This window comes from Anomaloglossus baeobatrachus, chromosome 7 (genome assembly GCF_048569485.1).
Source record: "Anomaloglossus baeobatrachus isolate aAnoBae1 chromosome 7, aAnoBae1.hap1, whole genome shotgun sequence".
Classification (NCBI taxonomy): domain Eukaryota; kingdom Metazoa; phylum Chordata; class Amphibia; order Anura; family Aromobatidae; genus Anomaloglossus; species Anomaloglossus baeobatrachus.
This window is the reverse complement of record NC_134359.1, coordinates 19,198,275-19,221,209: the sequence shown is the minus strand read 5'-3', so window position 1 is coordinate 19,221,209 and position 22,935 is coordinate 19,198,275. Positions and strand designations below refer to the sequence as shown.

Sequence of the window (22,935 nt, the reverse complement as noted above, 5' to 3'; positions counted from 1 at the left end):
AATGCGTGCAGGATAGAATGAGCGACGGGGACGTCGCTCATGTCACTCCATGGTATCCCGCAGACGCCCATAGGCCAAGGCGCCGCCCCTGTGACCAAATACCCTGCTATTTACATAGGAAATATGAAGGTAATAAAAAGTTTTTTATTACTTTCATATTATACAATTTTATAACGCAAGGATGGGTAGGGAGGTGTAATTAGGGCACACATGCGTCTGCTGATAGGTCAGAACGCATATTCTAGGTGACAGGTTCCCTTTAGTAATTTACTTTCCTCAATTTGCACTGATTTTGAGTTACATATTTAGAAATACATACAGACTCCAAACCAAACCCCTTTCTTAATATATCAAACCTCTATAAAAAAAACTTTTATACCATAGAACTTTAATAAGAAGTCCCCAAAAATAGACTCCAACCTCAAACTAAATTTCAGAATACAGACCCAAGACTATACTACCCTTAAAGGGGGGGTGTTAGTAAACTGCTTTAGTTAGTATGAAAATAAGCAAGTTTTCAATTGACACTTTATCTGTTTTAATTTTACTGCTGTTTTTATCTTACATAGTGCACAGCTTGTTTCCAAGGAGTTCGGCTGCCAGAGCCTGGCTCGGTCTGTGCAGTAGTTACATTCCAGGAGAGGCGTTTGATCGCTTTCACACTGCATTCCTCTCCCTGTTCAGCGGTCCCGTCAGGGCTTCCACCTTAACATGCTGGCAAAACGGGTTTCGGATGTATGCGCCAACAGGGCTACTGACTATAATGGTGCAGATGGAGTCATCATGTGCTCTGTTGTGCACCATTTTCGGAAGTATACGCTTACTAGTATACACTTACTTACGTAAGTATACGCTTAAGTATACGCTTAAGTATACGCTTACTTGCGTCTACTATGTCTGGATGTCTGCCTCCAATAGGCATATAATTCCAAAAATGGTGCACGACTCCGTCTGCATCAGTATAGTTAATGGCCCTTTCGGTGCATACATCCAAAATCCGTTTTATGGGGGATTCGGAAGGAAACCCCGACAGGACTACTGAACGGGGAGAAGAACGCAGTGATAAAGCAGCCTTATTCTTAACATCCCAGACAGCTCTCTATCCCATTGTTTTCTACAGCAGTTACCATCTCAGCTCCTGACTAAGGTGCTTTTATCAGTCCTGCATAATCACAATCTCCTTGGCTCCTTGCATGTGCAGGTTCCAAAGGAGTTCTCCTAATCACTGCTCTCACTTTCCTGAAGCATGCTCAAAGGCTTTGTTATATGTAAATACAGCGATAGCAGTAAATACATCTGTAAATACAGTGATAGCAGTGTAGACATAGGGTACTGTGCGGATAGCAGTGATCCGACCTGGCAGGGATCGTTGGTGCGTCGCTACATGGTCGCTGTTGAGCTGTCACTCAGGCAGATCTCACCAGCGACCAGCCACCAGCGACTCGTGTAACGATGCTGCGCTTGGAAACCAGGCTAAATATCGGGTAACTAAGCAAAACGCTTTGCTTGGTTACCCGATATTTACCCTGGTTACCAGCGTACACCGCTTACAGGCTGCCAGCGCTGGCTCCCTGTATACGTAGCTAGGGTACACATCGGGTTACAAAGCAAAGTGCTTTGCTTAGTTACCCCATATTTACCCTGGCTACGTGTGCAGGGAGCCAGCGCTAAGCGGTGTACGCTGGTAACCAGGGTAAATATTGGGTAACCAAGCAAAGCGCTTTACTTAGTTATCCGATATGTACCCTGGCTATGTGTGCAGGGAGCCAGCGCTAAGCGGTGTACGCTGGTAACCAGGGTAAATATCGGGTAACCAAGCAAAGCGCTTTACTTAGTTACCCGATATGTACCCTGGCTATGTGTGCAGGGAGCCAGCGCTAAGCGGTGTACGCTGGTAACCAGGGTAAATATCGGGTAACCAAGCAAAGCGCTTTGCTTAGTTACCCAATATGTACCCTGGTTACCAGCGTAGGCTGCTTACACAGAGTCGGTGCTCGTTGGTCTCCCGCCGTCAAACATGCCGATGTGTGCTGCATAGCGGGAGACCAACGAGCAAAAAATGAACCAAAGCAGTGTGTAACGATCAGCGATTTCACAGCTGGGGCCATGTCGCTGCTCAGTGTCACACACAGCGAGATCGCTGATGAGGTCACTGGTACGTCATAAAACCTGTGACTCAGCAGCGATCTCGCTATGTGAGAAGTATCCCTAAGGTGCTTTTATCAGTCCTGCATAATTACAATCTTCTTGGCCCCTTGTATGGGCAGTTTCAGAAGGAGTTCTCCTAATCACTGCTCTCACTTCCCTGAAGCATGCTATTGTTTAAAGGCTTTGTTATCTTTATATGTAGACTCAGAATAAACCCCTGACAGATCATCAATATTCTATAGCAGGACGGAGCTCCTGACCAGAACTGTCATTCAAGAAGGAAAGCCGACCCCCATCACATTACATATCTCCTTTTATGAGATGTGAAATAATAGCCATGATTGTATAATGCACAGTGGGCGGTGAGGATGCGGTTTCCATCTTTCCTGATAATTGATGTAAAATGAAGGTTCAATCACCAGAAAATCCAACCCTTTCACCATCGTCTGCATTTCTTGCTTTGTGTTAATGCATTTCCACCAAATCTGAACTGAGTCGTCTTCCTCTGCCGAGCGGTAAACGTTGTGTTCAGCCCTTAGTTCTACCTGTTTCTGAGAAAGCGAAGTAACAACAACTATGGCTGCTATTTCCTTATTTCATATGACATGACAGATGTGCCTGTCAGGAGCCTGGGAAAGCTGTGTGATGTTCCAAATAGTAGCTGGAATGATGCGGTACTCAGCTTTATACGACCCCTGAATGGCACATCTGCCTTTTAAAGTACCGGAAGATGAATTGTAGCTTTCAGAACATCATATTGGCCGGACTTGGCTTAGGAGATATCCCCTGTACCTGCACTGACTTTCTGCCATATTTGCCCTTCTGGAACCCAGGAAAGCTGGGTGACATCACACGTTGAAGCAATAATTAAAGGGGTTTTCTGGAAGTTATTAAAAAGTAGGTGAGACCAGATAATGTACTAGAAAAAGATAACCCAAAAATCATTGTATCCCTCTTCCCCCCCCCCCCCCCCTCCCACTATGACAGTCCCTACTAGTCTTTTGCTACTGTAGTGAGCATGTTGTACATCATTCATGTGACCGCTGCTGCCATTCGGGGGCTATAGGTAGTATCCTGGGACTGGTGGGGGATAGAAGAGGTGAGTATTGTTTTTGTTTTTTTCTTTTACCCCATTCCCTTCTATTGGACACTTTTTCTTAAATCCCCAAAAAAACATTAGAGATTGTCTAAAAATCATAAATGGGTAATATTGGAAAGTGTTTTATTTTGTTATGAAAAGTACTTTCCATTCTCAATAACAGAGGTATCTTTAGTTTATTGCTTGTTGCCTAGGTTACCGACCACTTCTTCAGTCTATCAGCGGTGGACGGTCTCATGGTAACGAGTGCAGCTCTTACAAGCTCTCTGCTACAGATGAGCAGATACATGGATGCAGCCTGACCTGTCAGTCTTCAGGGGCTTCCAGGACCCTGGGATACAGAAGAGGGGCGCACTCTTTAAGATCCTGAGACAGCCCCTTTAAGACGCTGTTGGTTGCCACTCAGCTTTTCCCCCTGCAGTATACAGCAGCCACCGTATTGTTTGTCACCCAGCTTTCCAGGAATCAGATATAACCAATGGACGGCTGTGAGGGCGACTCGCAGATTTCGGGAGCCTTGGGTTGTTTTGGGAGCCCCTGAGGCTTGTGTATCTCCTGCCTGTGTCCCCTGCTCCTCGCCCCTCCCTGGCGGTCACTTCTCGTGTAACACGTTATCTTCCCTCTCTTTGTGTTGTCTTCTCCTTGTTGGTCATTGTGTTGGGCCACTTTGTGGTGTTTCGCTGTTGCGTCCTTGTGTGTGTGCAAAGCTTCGTATGGCAGCGGCACGCTGGAGGTGGTGACCCCCCTGCAGGATGTGAGTGTGAGCGCTGGGGAGGCCGCGGTGTTTGAGTGTGTGGTCTCCGGACCCCAGGACCTGGACGTGGACTGGATGTTTCGTGGCAAGTTGCTGCAGCCGGCTCTGCTGGATTGTAAGATGCGATTCAACGGCAAACAGTGTCTGCTGCTCCTCAACTCCGTCCATGAAGACGACAGCGGGGTCTACACCTGCAAGCTGAGCACAGCCAGAGGTAACCGCACTATTATGTGACCCCTACATCCTAGCACATCTCAGCTCCATCTCATAGTTCACATATACTTATGTAAAAATTTGAGAAACTTGCTTATACTCCAGAGCTGCACTCACTATTCTGCTCTTGCAGTCACTGTGTACATACATTACATTACTTATCCTGTACTGAGCCTGGGTTACCTCCTGTATTATACTCCAGAGCTGCACTCACTATTCTGCTCTTGCAGTCACTGTGTACATACATTACATTACTTATCCTGTACTGAGCCTGGGTTACATCCTGTATTATACTCCAGAGCTGAACTCACTATTCTGCTGGTGCAGTCACTGTGTACATACATTACATTACTGATCCTATACTGAGCCTGGGTTACATCCTGTATTATACTCCAGAGCTGAACTCACTATTCTGCTGGTGCAGTCACTATGTACATACATTACATTACTGATCCTGTACTGATTCTGAGTTACCTCCTGTATTATACTCCAGAGCTGCACTCACTATTCTGCTCTTGCAGTCACTGTGTACATACATGACATTACTGATCCTGTACTGATCCTGAGTTACCTCCTGTATTATACTCCAGAGCTGCACTCACTATTCTGCTCTTGCAGTCACTGTGTACATACATTACATTACTGATCCTGTACTGATCCTGAGTTACCTCCTGTATTATACTCCAGAGCTGCACTCACTATTCTGCTCTTGCAGTCACTGTGTACATACATTACATTACTGATCCTGTACTGATCCTGAGTTACCTCCTGTATTATACTCCAGAGCTGCACTCACTATTCTGCTCTTGCAGTCACTGTCTACATACATTACATTACTGATTCTGAGTTACATCCTGTACTATACTCCAGAGCTGCACTCACTATTCTGCTGGTGCAGTCACTGTGTACATACATTACATTACTGATCCTGAGTTACCTCCTGTATTATACTCCAGAACTGCACTCACTATTCTGCTGGTGCAGTCACTGTGTACATATATTACATTACTGATCCTGTACTGATCCTGAGTTACCTCCTGCATTATACTTCAGAGCTGCACTCACTATTCTGCTGGTGCAGTCACTGTGTACATATATTACATTACTGATCCTGTACTGATCCTGAGTTACCTCCTGCATTATACTTCAGAGCTGCACTCACTATTCTGCTGGTGCAGTCACTGTGTACATATATTACATTACTGATCCTGTACTGATCCTGAGTTACATCCTGTATTATACTCCAGAGCTGCACTCACTATTCTGCTGGTGCAGTCACTGTGTACATATATTACATTACTGATCCTGTACTGATCCTGAGTTACCTCCTGTATTATACTCCAGAGCTGCACTCACTATTCTGCTGGTGCAGTCACTGTGTACATACATTACATTACTGATCCTGAGTTACCTCCTGCATTATCCTCCAGAGCTGCACTCACTATTCTGCTGGTGCAGTCACTGTGTACATACATTACATTACTGATCCTGAGTTACCTCCTGCATTATCCTCCAGAGCTGCACTCACTATTCTGCTGGTGCAGTCACTGTGTACATATATTACATTACTTATCCTGTACTGATCTTGAATTACACCCATTGTTATGCCCCAGATGTATTCACATAAATCACGGGGCCCCACAGCAAAACTCTGATGACATTCTTGTTACCTGCTGCCACCTCTAGAGGGCACTCACTGCATTTGCATTTATTCAATATATTGAACTTAAAGGCAGTTGTCAATTCTGTGTGCAGGGAGCTCCCTCTAGTGGTAGCTGCAGGTACTGCTTTGACAATTATTTATTTCTTTTCCTCCCTTATATAGTATCATTAATTCCACAGTTGTGATTGTCATTCCCTCTTTTCTCCTTTGTACCCCCCTCCAGATGAGCTGACATGCAGTGCCGTTCTCACAGTCCAGCCCTCGCTGGCTCCTCTCTTCACCAGGAAGATGTCAGATCGGGATGTGATCGAGGGTCGGACGGGCCGGCTGGATTGTAAGATCAGCGGCACGCCGCCCCCTGTGGTCACGTGGATGCACGATGGTGAGTGTTCTGCAGCACACACTTAGATCTTATTAACTCATTTGAAGGGTTTTTATTTCATGACTATGTTCTTTATTTCTGCCTTGTCAGGCCGACCAGTGGAGGAGAGTGAGATATTGCATATCCTGCAAGAGCGAGGATATCACACCCTGCTGATCACCCAGGTGTCCAGTGAGGATGAGGGGCAATACACCGCCACTGCCCGCAACCAGCACGGGGAAGCGGAGTGCTCCGCAGAGCTGTATGTGGAGGAGCCCAGACTCGGCGCCTCAACCCATATGTAAGGAAATCCAGAATATCCAGTATCATAGAATAGAACACGTCTAGAAAAGTAACGATTTGGAAAAACAGCAGATGTGCTTATAGTTTTGTGTATACAGCTCCTGTGTGCCTTAGTGGATACAGACTTAGGGGGGCTTTACACGTTGCAACATCGGTAAATATATATCGTCAGGGTCACGTTGTTAGTGACGCACATGCAGCACCGGTAGCGACATCGCAGCGTGTGAACCCTAGGAGCGACGATCACCGATCAGAAAAACGTCAAAAATCGTTGATCGGTGACACGTCGCTCCATTCCATAATGTCGTTGCTGCTGCAGGTACGATGTTGTTCGTCGTTCCTGCGGCAGCAGACATCGCTGTGTGTGACACCGCAGGAGTGACAAATATCTCCTTACCTGCGTCCACCGGCAATGAGGAAGGAAGGAGGTGGGCGGGATGATTTATCTCGCTCATCTCCCTCCCTCCGCTTCTATTGGCCGCTTAGTGACGTCGCGGTGACGCCGAACGCACCTCCCCCTTGAAGGAGGGATTGTTCGGCGGTCACAGCAACGTCGCCGACCAGGTATGTGCGTGTGACGCTGCTGTAGCGATAATGTCGGGGGCGGGTGCTATCGCGCTGGACATCGCTAGCCGACACTAGCGATATCGCAACGTGTAAAGCCCGCCTTAGGCCACTTTCACACATCAGTTTTTTTGCCATCAGGCACGATCCGGTGAAAAAACGGATCCATCCCTTTAGTTTTTCCATGCATTCTGTTTTTGATGAATTTATTGTGATACTGAGCATGCTCAGTTTAAAAATTGGATCCGTCGTTGGATTCTGTCATATGCCGGATAACGACGGATCCACCGGCGCCCATAGGCTTCCATTATACAACATTCCGGATGGCGCTGCATCCAGCGTTGTCCGATTTTTTGCTGGAGACAAAAACATTCCATGCTGCGTTCTTTCTGGCAGCCGGACGAAGAAATTTCATCGGATCCATTCTATCCACATTTTGCTGGATTGTGCCTGATGGCAAAAACCGGATGTGTGAAAGCCGCCTAACAGAGGAGACGCTCAGAAGCTGTAGTCAAAGCTGCCGTGTAGTCCTAAGCTATGATACACCGCTATACAGTGTGATAAACAGGCTATCAGGAAAGTGGGGGCAAAATAAAAAGTTTTAAAAAAAGTTTATAAACTTTTTTAAACCTATTTTAATTGCTTAATTCTCTAACACAAATATAATAACAAAGGAGAGATAATTATATCGCTGCAACACTCGACTTATATTTATTCCCTGTCCCGAAGGATACATTAAAAAGCGATCGAAAATGTCATGTGCTTGTGCCGCCCCGGTGACGACCGAGGTGCTCGTATCCAGGGTGGTCGTGGCTAGAGGGGTCCGGACGAGCACTTAAAACTTGACAAGGGAAGAGTTTGTGACACCACCTGCGGGTTGCGGTAATGGGAGTACTGCCGCTGCTGGAGGGAGTACCGGGGCAGGTGGTGTGGAGCAGCAAGGTGTCAGTCCCTCCGCAGGCAGGGAAGGCCCTGGCCTCCTGGAGAGATGGGTAGGACAGGGTGTAAGGGTATGTTACTCACTGTGGGTAGTCGTGGTGTCAGCTGCAGGTAAACCAAAGTCTCTGTGTACAGCTGCCGCTGCGGAAAAGTCTGTCCAGGTACCTGGTCCCACCGGTGTCACTTAATGATCCGGAGCCTGCCTCCGTGCACAATTTGTTGTTTGTTGGTGGTCCCCGTGGCTTGAAGCTGTAGGGGCCCCACTCACTATGTGTAGTGTAGCTGTGCTCTTGAGGGCTGGCACTTGGGACCTCAGTGGGCTGCTATATCTGGAAAACCCTGTCCCCCTCGTTGTGCGGATGCTCTCAATCTCTGAGCGTTCAGGGAAGTCCTTGAAGATCCTCTCCCTCTCAGGTGAATTGTCAGGACGTTGAATCAGTTCCTGAGCTAGGGTCCTGTACCCCGTCGTGCTCGGTACCGGTCTGTTCTGTTGGGCCTTTTTGGTGCCGACAGTCCCTATGTCCGTCGCACCCCTGTCCAACGTCCCCACAACCGGTCCTCGACTCCTCTGGTCCCGGACCACTGTCTGCGACCCAACTTCTGTCTTTCTAGCTCCCCGGGAGCGAACACTCCAGCGCCTCTCACTTTGAGAGCTGATACTAGCCTGTCTTGGTCCCTCCCACCAGTCTGCCTGACCCCTAGGTAGGCGGCTTTTTTCCAGCTAGACCAACCCACTGGTGTGTCTGACAGGTCATGGTGTGGGGTGTTGGTTGGGATTTGTGGTGCTGATGGGAGTGACACCGGTTTCTGGGAACCTGTAACCATGGGGGGTCAGGCCCTGCACCTTGGGGAAAGGATGCAGTTCCCTGTAGGACTCTGATATATTCAGAGGCGCTACATGTTTATCAACAACATACTATCAAGGAAATCGATAACTCACCCCGCTAAAAACGAGCCCTCACCAGCTCCATCAATGAAAAGCAAAACTCCGGGAACTTCACAACACAAAAAGAATCAGGTTTCTTGTGAAATAATAAGTGAAAAACAATATTATTTACTGAGCTGTAGAATAACGGTAACACATCGTTTATATCATAGGAATGGAATCTTCCAAAATGTGGGGAGGGGTTTAACATGCACCCCCCCAAATAATGAATAAATACTAATCAAGAAGTTATAGGTATCCAAAAATAGTGACAAAAAAAAAACACCGAGAGGAAAATGAAAAAATGATCCAAAACTTAGAATGCGACTGTAACAAATCACAAAAATGGTCAGGTCGCTAGTAGAGATGAGCGGAACCGGGGAAGTCCAGTTCGGTGGGTTCAGACAAACTTTTTATAAAGTTCTGTTCTGGTCTCAGACTTGACCCGAACCCCAATGGAAGTCACGGGTCTCTGTCCGCATGCAGCCGGCCATAAACAGAGCATTTCCAGGTTGGGGTGTGGGTGGGAGTTTTCAATTTTTTATTTTTGGTACACACTACATCCAATGATGCTGATTTTACCCCCCAGTATGAGCCGATCAAACACTGAAAGTAGCTCGCACTGAACTGAGCACCGAGGATACCCGAGCACCGAGCGTACCGGAGCACCGAGCGTACCCGAACACAGCGAAGCTCACTTGAGTGGTCAGCATAAGTGAAGCACCTGAACTCCGTTTTTTTAAAATGTCTGTGTTTGGTGCAAACCTCGGGTTCCCTCATCTCTAGTCGCTAGATCCGAAATCTCTGCCCTTCTAACACGATATTTTTTTCAGATCCAAGCTTGAAAAGATGCCGTCCATTCCGGAGGAGCCGGAGGTGCAGGACAGCGAGGTGGAAGGGGTCCTCATGCCTGATTTTTTGCGTCCCCTGCAAGACTTAGATGTGGTGGAGTCTCGTGAAGTGCAGCTTGAGTGTCAGGTCACCGGATTACCGTATCCCACCATCACCTGGTACCACAATGGGCAGAAGATCCAGAGCTCGGACGAATGCAGAATGACCCAATGTAAGAAACCCTAAAAGGGCTAAATCCTAAGACACAAGAAAAAAAATCTGAAAACTTGGGAAGTAACGTCCATCTTTCCTCCGTTGCTGTGTAGTCAGACATTAAGCTTCTGTTCCTCTAGCACAGCAAGAACTCGCAGCACAACCTCTGGGAAACCGGTCTCTGCTAATATCTGCAGTTCTGATTGAAAGGTGCAAGATTGGGAATATTCTCAGAAGAAACTGAACTCTTGTCTTGTGTCTCCTCGTAGATAAAGACATTCATCGTCTGGTGTTCCCGTCAGTCAGCCATTCTCATGCGGGGGTCTACAAGAGTGTGATTTCCAACAAGGTGGGCAAAGCTGCCTGCTATGCCCATCTCTACGTCACAGGTGAGCATTGTCCGATCTCATGAATATTCATGGCAGGTGATATCCGGTCGCCTTCTTACAATGAAATCAAAGGAGAAGTTAGCTACTTCCTCTCACACGTCTGGGTATTGCCTTTGAGGGTTCAGTCTGTCTGACAAGGCTGAGAGGATGAAAGGTCCCTCACTATGTCTGGCTGCCAGGGATGCCTGCAAGAGGGAAGAAGAAGACCCTTTGCTCCCCCCACACAATAATAATACCCTTTAATATCTTCCTTTGTGCCCCACACAGTAATATAGCTACTATATGCCCCTACTTGCAATTATCCCTATTTGTGCCCCCCACCAGATAATAGTTCCTCTTTTGTGCGAGCAAATTAATTGCTCCTTCTTTAGTCCTTTTAGAATAATATTTCCAATACGTGCCCCTTAAAATAAAAAAACCCTCTTTTTGCACCCAACAGTACTAACCATCCCTTCCTTGTACTAGTTAGTACCTTTTTGCAATAATTCCCTTTTTGGGCCAAAAAGTATTAATAGCCTCAGTGCCTTGATGAAATCTTAGTGGTCCCTCTTTGCCCCCTAAGGCTATGTGCCCACGCTGTGGAAAATGCGCGGATTTTGCCGCGAATTTCTCGCGGAAAAGCCGCTGATTTTCCAGAAATCTGCAGCACAGCTACTCCCTAGCCATTTCTATGGCATTTGGGAAATGCTGTGCCCACGCTGCGGATTTTTCCGCAGCGGAAATCGTGCAGATTTTCATGCAGAAAAATCTGCAGCATGTCAATTATTGTTGCGGATTTTCGTGCGGATTTTGCCTATTCAATTGAATTAAAAAAAAAATCACAAAATCCGCAGCAAATCCGCAGCAAATCCGCACCTGCGGATTTTGCGGGAAAGCTGCGGATTTTGATGCAGAAAAATCCGCAGATACATTCTCCCATGGACACATTAAAGTATTTTTTTCCCAATTGGTGACGCACTGTATAAAGCGCCTCCTTCCTTGTGTCCCCCAAATAATATTAGTGCACAGAAAATGGTGTAAAAGCATCTAACCCTCAGCCGACCCCGTTCTCACGCTGAGCGTCGAGGCTCCTGTCCTGGGCATCCTTAGGATGGCGCTGAATCCTGCCACGTGCCGTGTTGGGGTTGGCTTGTACGTGACCCTCTCGTCTCACAGGAAAATGATATCGAGCATAGATACAGCCGGATGTGTCGCCCGGGAATCTTGGGCATTGGGGGCTATAGTTCTGGGGTTGGGGGTCTCAGACACCCCCTGGGGCTGGCGATCTGAAACAGATGAGTGAAAAGGATGAAATTAATATCTGTTTTAGGACTGGTGAAAATTATGGATTAAGTTAATCTCTGCTGTAAGCTTCTATCTCATCAACTTGATGTCTCTCCTTTGTTTCTCCAGATGTGGTGCCCACCCCTCCTGATGGCCCCCCTATAATTACCTCTGTAACCGGAAAAGTAGTCAAGCTCAGATGGAACCCCCCGAAAAGGCTGGACCCCGCAATCGGTATAATTGTCTCTCTACTAATTGTTATTTATCACCTTTTAACACATTCACATCCAACAGTACAGTAGATGGCAGCTCACGGCAGGGGCCGTCTGTACTACACAGCTGACGCCCACCTGTAACTGCCGTGGTCAGAGCTTCTGTCCTCCCCCTGTGTAATGGCCACAAGGGCTGAGGCCCAGGACGAAGCTCTAAAGCTCCTGTATGGCATTAACCCTCTTGCTTGTCTGGCACAAAGAGAAAAGCAGGGCTCCTTCCCATTTTCCAGGCATGTATGGATCATACATACATTCACCATATGGAGAAAAGTACAGAGCTTCTCTGACCTCCAGCTACATGCATAGACATTAATATGGAGTCATCCCAGCTGCAGATATAACAGCTCTGCTGTTCTATATCTACAAGATCTTGGAGACGTTTGTGGGTTTGTTCCCTTCGTCCAGAAGAACATTTATGAGGTGACACTGATGTTGGGGGAGGCCGTGTTCACAATCTCCATTATAGCTGTGGATGGGGTGAGGTCCGGGCTCTGCGCGGCGTCATGTTCTTCTACCAAACAGCCCTTACCCATGTCCTGATAACAGCATCCTCCTCCTCCACCCTCTGTACAACGGGCACAATGCAGTCAGGGGGTGACGTCCTCCATTCACCAAACCCAGACCCCTCCATCAGACAGAGATAGAGATAAGAGATCCGTCCCTGCACAGAACACGTCTCCTCCAGAGTCCAGTGGTGGCGGCTTTACACCTCCCCATCCAACTCTCGGCATTGTGCTTGGTGATGTACGGTTCGGCATTGTGCTTGGTGATGTATAGCTTGGCATTGTGCTTGGTGATGTATGGCTCGGCATTGTGCTTGGTGATGTACGGCTCAGCATTGTGCTTTGTGATGTACGGCTCGGCATTGTGCTTAGTGATGTACGGCTCAGCATTGTGCTTAGTGATGTACGGTTCGGCATTGTGCTTGGTGATGTATAGCTTGGCATTGTGCTTGGTGATGTAAGGCTCTGCATTGTGCTTGGTGATGTACGGTTCGGCATTGTGCTTGGTGATGTATAGCTTGGCATTGTGCTTGGTGATGTATGGATCTGCGTTGTGCTTGGTGATGTACGGCTCAGCATTGTGCTTGGTGATGTACGGCTCAGCATTGTGCTTGGTGATGTACGGTTCGGCATTGTGCTTGGTGATGTACGGCTCAGCATTGTGCTTGGTGATGTATGGCTCAGCATTGTGCTTGGTGATGTATGGCTCAGCATTGTGCTTGGTGATGTACGGTTCGGCATTGTGCTTGGTGATGTATGGCTCAGCATTGTGCTTGGTGATGTATGGCTCAGCATTGTGCTTGGTGATGTACGGCTTAGCAATGTGCTTGGTGATGTACGGCTCGGCATTGTGCTTGGTGATGTACGGCTCAGCATTGTGCTTGGTGATGTATGGCTCAGCATTGTGCTTGGTGATGTATGGCTCAGCATTGTGCTTGGTGATGTATGGCTCAGCATTGTGCTTGGTGATGTACGGCTTAGCAATGTGCTTGGTGATGTACGGCTCGGCATTGTGCTTGGTGATGTATAGCTTGGCATTGTGCTTGGTGATGTACGGCTGTAGCTGCTCGGCCATGAAGCTCCCGGGGGCGCAGTGTTTGTGCTGATGTTACCAGTGGAGGTCTGGACTCTGCAGTTATGGGGTCAGCAGAGTGGAGAGGACTTTTCTGTCCTCTGCTCCTCAGCACTCGGCCCCCCGTTCTGTAGCATTATGGGGTCTCCACTTCGTGGCTGAGCTGCTGCAGTTTCTTCCACTTCTCAGTAATATCACTCACAGGTGATGGGGAAGATTCAGGAGGAAGAAATGTCAGGAACGGACGTGTTACCCCGGAGGCTCCTATTACAGGATGCGCTGGTATCAGTGAGCTCCGGACCACCGGCTGCGCTTGTCACATGTTAGTAAGGGCAGATGGCGCAGCCGGGGGGGCAGCGGTTATACTGCACATCTCAGTAAGGTAATTGGAGATTATACGCCAGGAGCAATAGAGCTGGAGGTTGTACACCAGGGAGCACGGGGTCGGAGGTTATACACTGGGGGATTAGGGTTCCGAGATTTTATATACTGGGGCAAAGAGTCTAAAGGAGAAACTGACATTCAGTGATGAGGACGCATCGCTCCTCCCCGTGTCTTGTATGTGGATGGTGTTTTGCTTTCTGGGAGGAGCAGTGAAGTCTTACAAGACTCCTTATTCCAGGTGTCAGTGCCTTTGTATCACCCACAGTCTGTTTCTGTCCCGGCAGACATGGCGGAGATCACGTACTCGTTGCAGCAGCAGGCGGTGGGCTCTGTCCAGTGGACCGTCATCGCCAACAACCTGAAGGAGACCAGCTATAGCGTCCGGTCATTAACTAAAGGCTACCAGTACCTGTTCCGTGTGGTCACGTACACTGCGACGTCTCACAGCAAACCGTCCGCGCCCAGTGACTGCGTCAGGCTGCAGGACCGAGGTGAGAGAGCACATCCGGGGTCCGGCATACATTCACAATATTGTCAGACTGATTAGTGATACCCAAAGCCGGTGTCAGCGTCATTGATGTGCTACATGTGACACGATCTTACAGGTCCCTACCAACAGGAGGCGCCGGTCATCACAGATCGCCCTGAGCTGCTGTACATGGTGGAGAATCATCTGCTGTGCGCCACCGTGACACTGAACCACGTGGACGCCAGAGTCACCTGGAGGAGGTAACGTCTGCCGCAGTGCACAGCTGGGTGTGACCCGGGCACCGGTGCCAAACACGGGCACCAGCAACGGGTGCAAGCATTACCTCTGCACACACCGTAATAACCTCTACACCCTCTGTAATTACCTCTGCACCCTCTGTAATCACCTCTGCACCTTGTGTAATTACCTCTGTACACTCAGTAATTACCTCTGCACCCTCTGTAATAACCTCTGCACCCTCTGTAATAACCTCTGCACCCTCTGTAATAACCTCTGCACCCTGTGTAATTACCTCTGTACACTCAGTAATTACCTCTGTACACTCAGTAATTACCTCTGCACCCTCTGTAATAACCTCTGCACCCTCTGTAATCACCTCTGCACCCTGTGTAATTACCTCTGTACACTCAGTAATTACCTCTGCACCCTCTGTAATAACCTCTGCACCCTCTGTAATCACCTCTACACCCTGTGTAATTACCTCTGTACACTCAGTAATTATCTCTGCACCCTCTGTAATAACCTCTACACCCTGTGTAATAACCTCTGCACCCTCTGTAATTACCTCTGCACACACCGTAATAACCTCTACACCCTCTGTAATCACCTCTGCACCCTCTGTAATCACCTCTGCACCCTCTGTAATCACCTCTGCACCCTCTGTAATTACCTCTGCACCCTCTGTAATCACCTCTGCACCCTGTGTAATTACCTCTGCACCTTGTGTAATAACCTCTGCACCCTCTGTAATAACCTCTGCACCCTCTGTAATTACCTCTGCACCTTCTGTAATAACCTCTGCACCCTCTGTAATAACCTCTGTAATCACCTCTGCACCCTGTGTAATAACCTCTGCACCTTCTGTAATAACCTCTGCACCCTCTGTAATAACCTCTGTAATAACCTCTGCACCCTCTGTAATAACCTCTGCACCCTCTGTAATAACCTCTGTACACTCAGTAATTACCTCTGCACCCTCTGTAATTACCTCTGCACCTTGTGTAATAACCTCTGCACCCTCTGTAATAACCTCTGCACCCTCTGTAATTACCTCTGCACCTTCTGTAATAACCTCTGCACCCTCTGTAATAACCTCTGTAATAACCTCTGCACCCTCTGTAATAACCTCTGTAATCACCTCTGCACCCTGTGTAATTACCTCTGCACCTTCTGTAATAACCTCTGCACCCTCTGTAATAACCTCTGTAATCACCTCTGCACCCTGTGTAATTACCTCTGCACCTTCTGTAATAACCTCTGCACCCTCTGTAATAACCTCTGTAATAACCTCTGCACCCTCTGTAATAACCTCTGCACCCTCTGTAATAACCTCTGTACACTCAGTAATTACCTCTGCACCCTCTGTAATTACCTCTGTACACTCAGTAATAACCTCTGCACCCTCTGTAATAACCTCAGCACACTCTGTAATAATCTCAGCACCCTATGTAATAACCTCAGCACCCTCTGTAATAACCTCTGCACCCTGTGTAATAACCTCTGCACCCTCTGTAATAATCCTAGCACCCTCTGTAATAACCTCTGCACCCTCTGTAATAACCTCTGCACCCTCTGTAATAACCTCAGCACCCTCTGTAATAACCTCTGCACCCTCTCTAATAACATCAGCACCCTCTGTAATAATCCTAGCACCCTCTGTAATAACCTCTGCACCCTCTGTAATAACCTCTGCACCCTGTGTAATAACGTCTGCACCCTCTGTAATAACCTCTGCACCCTCTGTAATAATCCTAGCACCCTCTGTAATAACCTCTGCACCCTCTGTAATAACCTCAGCACACTCTGTAATAATCTCAGCACCCTCTGTAATAACCTCAGCACCCTCTATAATAACCTCTGCACCCTCTGTAATTACCTCTGTACCCTCTATAATAACCTCTGCACCCTCTATAATAACCTCTGCACCCTCTGTAATCACCTCTGCACCCTCTGTAATAATCTCAGCACCCTCTGTAATAATCTCAGCACCCTCTGTAATAATCTCAGCACCCTCTATAATAATCCTAGAACCCTCTGTAATAACCTCTGCACCCTCTCTAATAACCTCTGCACCCTCTGTAATAACCTCAGCACCCTCTGTAATAACCTCTGCACCCTCTCTAATAACATCAGCACCCTGTGTAATAACCTCTGCACCCTCTGTAATAACCTCTGCACCCTCTGTAATAATCCTAGCACCCTCTGTAATAACCTCTGCACCCTCTGTAATAACCTCAGCACCCTCTGTAATAACCTCTGCACCCTCTCTAATAACATCAGCACCCTGTGTAATAACCTCTGCACCCTCTGTAATAACCTCTGCACCCTCTGTAATAATCCTAGCACCCTCTGTAATAACCTCTGCACCCTCTGTAATAACCTCTGCACCCTCTGTAATAATCTCAGCACCCTCTGTAATAACCTCTGCACCCTCTGTAATAACCTCAGCACCCTCTGTAATAATCTCAGCACCCTCTGTAATAATCTCAGCACCCTCTATAATAACCTCTGCACCCTCTGTAATTACCTCTGTACCCTCTATAACCTCTGCACCCTCTATAATAACCTCTGCACCCTCTGTAATAATCTCAGCACCCTCTGTAATAACCTCTGCACCCTCTATAATAACCTCTGCGCCCTCTGTAATAATCTCAGCACCCTCTGTAATAACCTCTGTACCCTCTATAATAACCTCTGCACCCTCTGTAATAATCTCAGCACCCTCTGTAATAATCTCAGCACCCTCTGTAATAATCTCAGCACCCTCTGTAATAACCTCAGCACCCTCTGTAATAACCTCTGTACCCTCTATAATAACCTCTGCACCCTCTGTAATAATCTCAGCACCCTCTGTAATAACCTCTGTACCCTCTATAATAACCTCTGCACCCTCTGTAATAATCTCAGCACCCTCTGTAATAATCTCAGCACCCTCTGTAATAATCTCAGCACCCTCTGTAATAACCTCAGCACCCTCTGTAATAACCTCAGCACCCTCTGTAATAACCTCTGCACCCTCTGTAATAACCTCTGCACCCTCTGTAATAACCTCTGCACCCTGTGTAATAACCTCTGCACCCTCTGTAATAACCTCAGCACCCTCTGTAATAACCTCTGCACCCTCTGTAATAACCTCTGCACCCTCTGTAATAACCTCTGCACCCTCTGTAATAACCTCTGCACCCTCTGTAATAACCTCAGCACCCTGTGTAATAACCTCTGCACCCTCTATAATAACCTCTGCACCCTCTATAATAACCTCTGCACCCTCTGTAATAACCTCTGCGCCCTCTGTAATAACCTCTGCACCCTCTCTAATATTTGACTAATTATGATCTTGGAGTTTTCTATCCATTCTTTGTCGAGACGAAAATAACAAAAAATCATTGATTATCTTTTATGTGACTTAATGGAAGTCATCCTTGATCTTTGACTTTCGCTGATGAGGCATAAAAGTCAGGAACAGGTCTTTTATATTTTATCACACCTTCTTGAGTTACACATTGATGTGAGGAAGGGATATTTTTCCAGGCAGCAATGTCAGATGCACACGACTTATTAATGCAAAGCAACGGTGTCCTCTGCTCTTTACTGATGAGGCCTAAAAGGCAGGAACAGACCAGTTATTCTTGAAGACGACTTCCATAAGTTGCGCATTGATATGGAGGAGGGCTTTCAGATATAATATTTTTCCCATTGTGGATCAGTAATTCAGGGCGACAGTGCCCTCTGCTTTTTACTGATGAATTCTAAAAGTCAGGAACAGGTCGGTCATGTTTTCAGACTGTTTCTTGAGAAATACATTGACTTGGAGGAGGGATGTTTTTCTGATATAGCATTGTCTGAAGTCTTTTTTTTTTTTAAAAGAGTTGTCGTTATTGAATTCCATCGTCATTTCTTTGCTGATGAGTTGTAAAAGGCAGGAACAGATTTTTTATGTGTTAAGACACGTTACTAGCCGCTTTCCATGTTGGGCACTTGTTTCCTTCCTTAATGATACATATTGGTTGCTGCATTGTTATAAACACGTCTCCTTCTCTCTAGAGCAGGCACAATTCTGCGCAGCGTGGAAGGCATTTGTGAGATGAGTATGCCAGATGATGACCAGCACTCACTCACCATCTTCAGCCCAAAGAAGTCGGATCTCGGACAGTTGGTTTTTGAAGCCAGGAACCTGTTTGGAGCTGACAATTGCACCATCAGCATAGAGATGGCAGGTACCATCGGCAGACGGCTACTTATAAAGTTGACCATAAACCACATAAATTTGCTCATGATAAGACCAAAGGAGCAACTATGCATCAAAAATCCCATAACACCTGGCCTGACAACTGCTGATCTGTGGGGGTGCCAGATTTCATTTCTCCTCTGCATTGCTCGGGTGACCCCCAACTTGGGATTTAATGCAACATGTTTTTGGGGAGACACTAAAGCTTAATTATATTAGAAGGTTTGCCTGCAAATAGATGCATGTTCTGCAATGTGTCCTCTCCGCAGAGTCTCCTCGATTCGAGTCCATCATGGAGGACATAGAGATCAAGGCTGGAGAAACCGCTCGCTTCGTAGTTGTTGTGGAAGGAAAACCAGTGCCGGATATAATGTGGTACAAGGTGAGTCCACGTCTCCCAGCCCCGCACCCTCGTCTTCATACCCATTGGTCCCTACACACCCCCCGGTAATGTTGTGCTCCTTTTCTTAGGACGGCGAGCTCCTGGTGGAAAGCGGACACTTTAATTTTGTGTATGATGATGCGGAGTGCTCCCTGGTTATCCTGAATGCGGCCCCTGAGGACTCGGGGGTGTACACCTGCACGGCCCGCAACGTGGCAGGAGAGGTGTCATGTAAGGCCGAGCTGCAGGTGTGCAAAGGTGAGATACCTGGCGTCTGGTCTCCAATACTATATTAGGGGTGTGACGCCCTGGCCTAGCCAGGTATTCACAGACACAACACCATACACCCCCTTCCCTGGACAGGTCACACCAGTCACACATTAAACCCTTGTTGCCACCCTCCAGGGTTGATGTCCACACTAGGTGGGGCGGAGCCAGGCGGTTGACCCCGCCCACCGACGAGTTCACAGGCCTGGAGGCGGGAAAAACACATTAGTTAGTGAGTAGAGGGAGTCCAGTTGTGGACGGTGGAGTGTGAGGAGTGCTACTGTGTGTGTCTGGGTCGGAGCCCAGGTACTTCCAGCAAGGTAGGCAGACGGTGGTGGCCGTCTGCAGGAGTTGGTGAAGGTCAGCGGACCCGTAGGACCGGTGTCAGGCGGTGGCCCGCTGGTACCGAACCGGGGAGCCGATTGGAGCCAAGCACCAGGCAGGGTACTCAGACCCCGACTAGGCTCGAAGCCAACCTTTAGTCAAATTTACTGATTGCGGTCTGGACCTCAGGGGTTCATTCCCACCCTAGTCCCGATTGAAGGCAACAGCCCAACCGTTCCGGATAAGCGCCACCACCAAGGGCCAGAGATCCACAGGGCCAGCGTCTGCGGCTGGGGAGCGGACTACCGGTGCCCAGGCATTGGAGTCAAGATACAAAACACAGGTGCAGGAAAACGACAGCCACCATCAGCCCGTCCAGGGAGAACACCGCAGCCGGCTGTGGGCCCCGTCCATCCAGCCGTTTGGTTTACCAGAGATTCTGTCCATCTGTGTCTGAGTGAGTACACCTGTGCCATCCGGTACCGCGCTGCGTTGCACCGCAACCCTGCACCCTGCGAACCCCATCCTACGGGAACCCAACCTCCTACCGGGCCCCGGGACCAACAGCCCCTACCCACGGAGGGGTCAACACCTAGCTGCTCCCTGCCATCGCTCCCGGGAACCCCGTCACCAGCAGCGGTGGTGCCCACCATCACCACAACCCGTGGTTGGCGTCACGAACTTTATATATATATCCAAAAAATCCAACTCCCACCCCTTTTCACTCGTGGGCGAAGAGCGCTGCTCCCACCGAGGAGAAGTCACTGGATCCGAGCGTGATCTCCCCGAGCAGCCCCGCGATGGGAAAACTGACCCCCCTGCCCCTGACAGGGGGTCCCCCAATCAGGACCCTCATCTGTCGGCCAAAGAACAGAGTAACTACAATGACTGACTCTTGCTATCTCTGGAGGACCCGGCTTTACATGGCCCCCCGGGCCCCACCTCTCATCCTAAGTTTCACTAAAAATTCATTGAACGGATTCCAATCTGAGGACCCTTTTAACAAATAGGGATTGTCCAGATACGGGGGGCTGTACTGTGTTGTCCATTCCCTGAATTGAGATCTTGTCACTTTTTGGAAACAGAAACAATTAAGGAATAATTGACTCTTCTTCTTAAGAATCCCATATTTTACATGTTTTCCGCAGAAGAACCAGGAGCCGGGTCAGCGATGGACGAATCCGATGGAATGAAATCCCGACGACTTTCCGATTACTTCACCATTCACAAGGAGATCGGACGGTGGGTGTCAGTCTGTATCGTGTCCCTGTGTGACATCCATATAGACTATTAGGCTATGTGCACACAGTGCGTTTTTTTGACGCTGCGTTTTTGTGCGTTTTTGGCCGCTAAAAACGCACCTGCGTCAAAAAAAACGCGGCAAAAAACGCACGCGTTTTGCCGCGATTTGGTGCGTTTTTTTGCTGCGTTTTGCTGCGTTTTTGCTCACTGCGTCCTTATGCGTTTTTTATCAGTGAACAAAAAAAAAAGGTCTGATGTCATTTCCTTCTTCAATGTGTTCTTCATTCTCCACTAGTGTATGCAGAAGAGCAGACAGCTGCAGAACTACAAGGCTCAGCATACTCCATCCAATAGTGTATGCAGAAGAGCAGACAGCTGCAGAACTACAAGGCTCAGCATACTCCATCCAATAGTGTATGCAGGAGAGCAGACAGCAGCTGTCGAACTACAAGGCTCAGCATCCTCCTTCCAGGACTGTATGCAGGATTTCTTTGCCCCCCCCAAACAAAAAAAATGACGTGAGCTTCGCCATATTTTTGTATGCTAGCCGGGTACAGCAGGCAGGTACGGGCTGCCCCCAACCCCCAGCTGCCTATTTGTACCCGGCTGGGAACCAAAAATATAGGGAAGCCCTTTTTTTTTAAATTATTTCATGAATTTCATGAAATAATTTAAAAAAAAAATGACGTGAGCTTCGCCCAATTTTTGAGTCCAGCCGGGTACAACTAGGCAGCTGGGGATTGGAATCCACAGTGCAGGGTGCCCATGCTTTCTGGGCACCCCCGCTGTGAATTGCAGTCCCGCAGCCACCCCAGAAAATGGCGCTTTCATAGAAGCGCCATCTTCTGGCGCTGTATCCAACTCTTCCAGCTGCCCTGATGCCGGGTGGCTCGCCGGGTAATAATGGGGTTAGGGCTAGCTGTATAGCTGGCCCTAAGCCCGAAATTCATGGTGTCACGCCAATATTAGACATGGCCACCATGAATTTCTAGTAAAGATAAAAAAAAACACAACACACAGAAAAATATTTTTATTAGAAATAAAACACAACACAATTAGTGACTCCATCTTTATTGAAATAAAGCACCCCCCTCCGCAGTAATCCTGGGTCAGGGTCCCGCGCCGTCCAATCCGGATCCAATATCGTCTGATCGGTTTGCTGGAAGGCAAAGCGATCAGATGATGTGTCAGGATCAAGTGCCTGAATCACATGACACATCAGCTGATTGTATAAAAGCCGATTATACAATCAGCAGATGCATCAGTGCAAAAAAAAAAAAAAAATAATACTCACTTATGTGCTGATTACCGGCAGCTCCTGGAGCGATGGGGCGGGAGTCTGATCCCGTCCGATCGCTGCAGCAGCTGCCGGTAATCAGGGATGAAGCCTCCTGACGCATCCGCTGATAACCGGCCGGGCGCCCGCGTCACCGTGATACTTACGATCACCTGATGCGTCAGGTGACTGCATCAGGTGATCCATCGCCAGGTCCTGCATCTATTGTACTGCCCTGGGAGACTGCACACACCCGGAGCGGCGATACCGTGAGAGGAGATGGGAGCGGGCATGGCACCGGGAGGCTGCAGACAGGTGAGTATAACTTTTTTTTTTTTTTTCTACTGTTAACTTTTGTTTTCGCAGCCGCTTCCACCTCCTGCCTGTACATGGCGCCGCACGGCAGCATACATGCACAGGACGGGAGGTGGACGCGGCGGTGACGGTACCGGGAGGATTCACGCTTCTGTATATACTGACAGAAGGAATCCTCTTCCTGTACATGTCACTTTACTACCCACCTCCTGCGTTTATAGCTGCGTTTTTGGTCTTAGAAACGCACCAAAACGCAGCTATTTGCGTTTCTCATTGCGTCTTTCAACATCCCATTG

General features: G+C 48.1%; 1 protein-coding gene across 3 annotated transcripts in view; it reads left to right on the top strand.

The window, feature by feature from the left end:
- The window catches only part of SPEG (striated muscle enriched protein kinase), a 210,580-nt gene that overhangs the window by 143,768 nt on the left and 43,877 nt on the right, over positions 1-22,935 (top strand). For all 3 annotated transcript variants that reach the window (XM_075317104.1, XM_075317103.1, XM_075317106.1), the window contains 12 exons: positions 3,955-4,215; positions 6,101-6,259; positions 6,350-6,539; positions 9,803-10,032; positions 10,283-10,402; positions 11,795-11,899; positions 14,181-14,387; positions 14,502-14,625; positions 18,650-18,822; positions 19,103-19,215; positions 19,305-19,473; positions 20,955-21,048. In XM_075317104.1, coding sequence (XP_075173219.1) covers positions 3,955-4,215; positions 6,101-6,259; positions 6,350-6,539; positions 9,803-10,032; positions 10,283-10,402; positions 11,795-11,899; positions 14,181-14,387; positions 14,502-14,625; positions 18,650-18,822; positions 19,103-19,215; positions 19,305-19,473; positions 20,955-21,048 — 1,945 coding nt within the window. The remainder of the gene's footprint in view (positions 1-3,954; positions 4,216-6,100; positions 6,260-6,349; positions 6,540-9,802; positions 10,033-10,282; positions 10,403-11,794; positions 11,900-14,180; positions 14,388-14,501; positions 14,626-18,649; positions 18,823-19,102; positions 19,216-19,304; positions 19,474-20,954; positions 21,049-22,935) is intronic.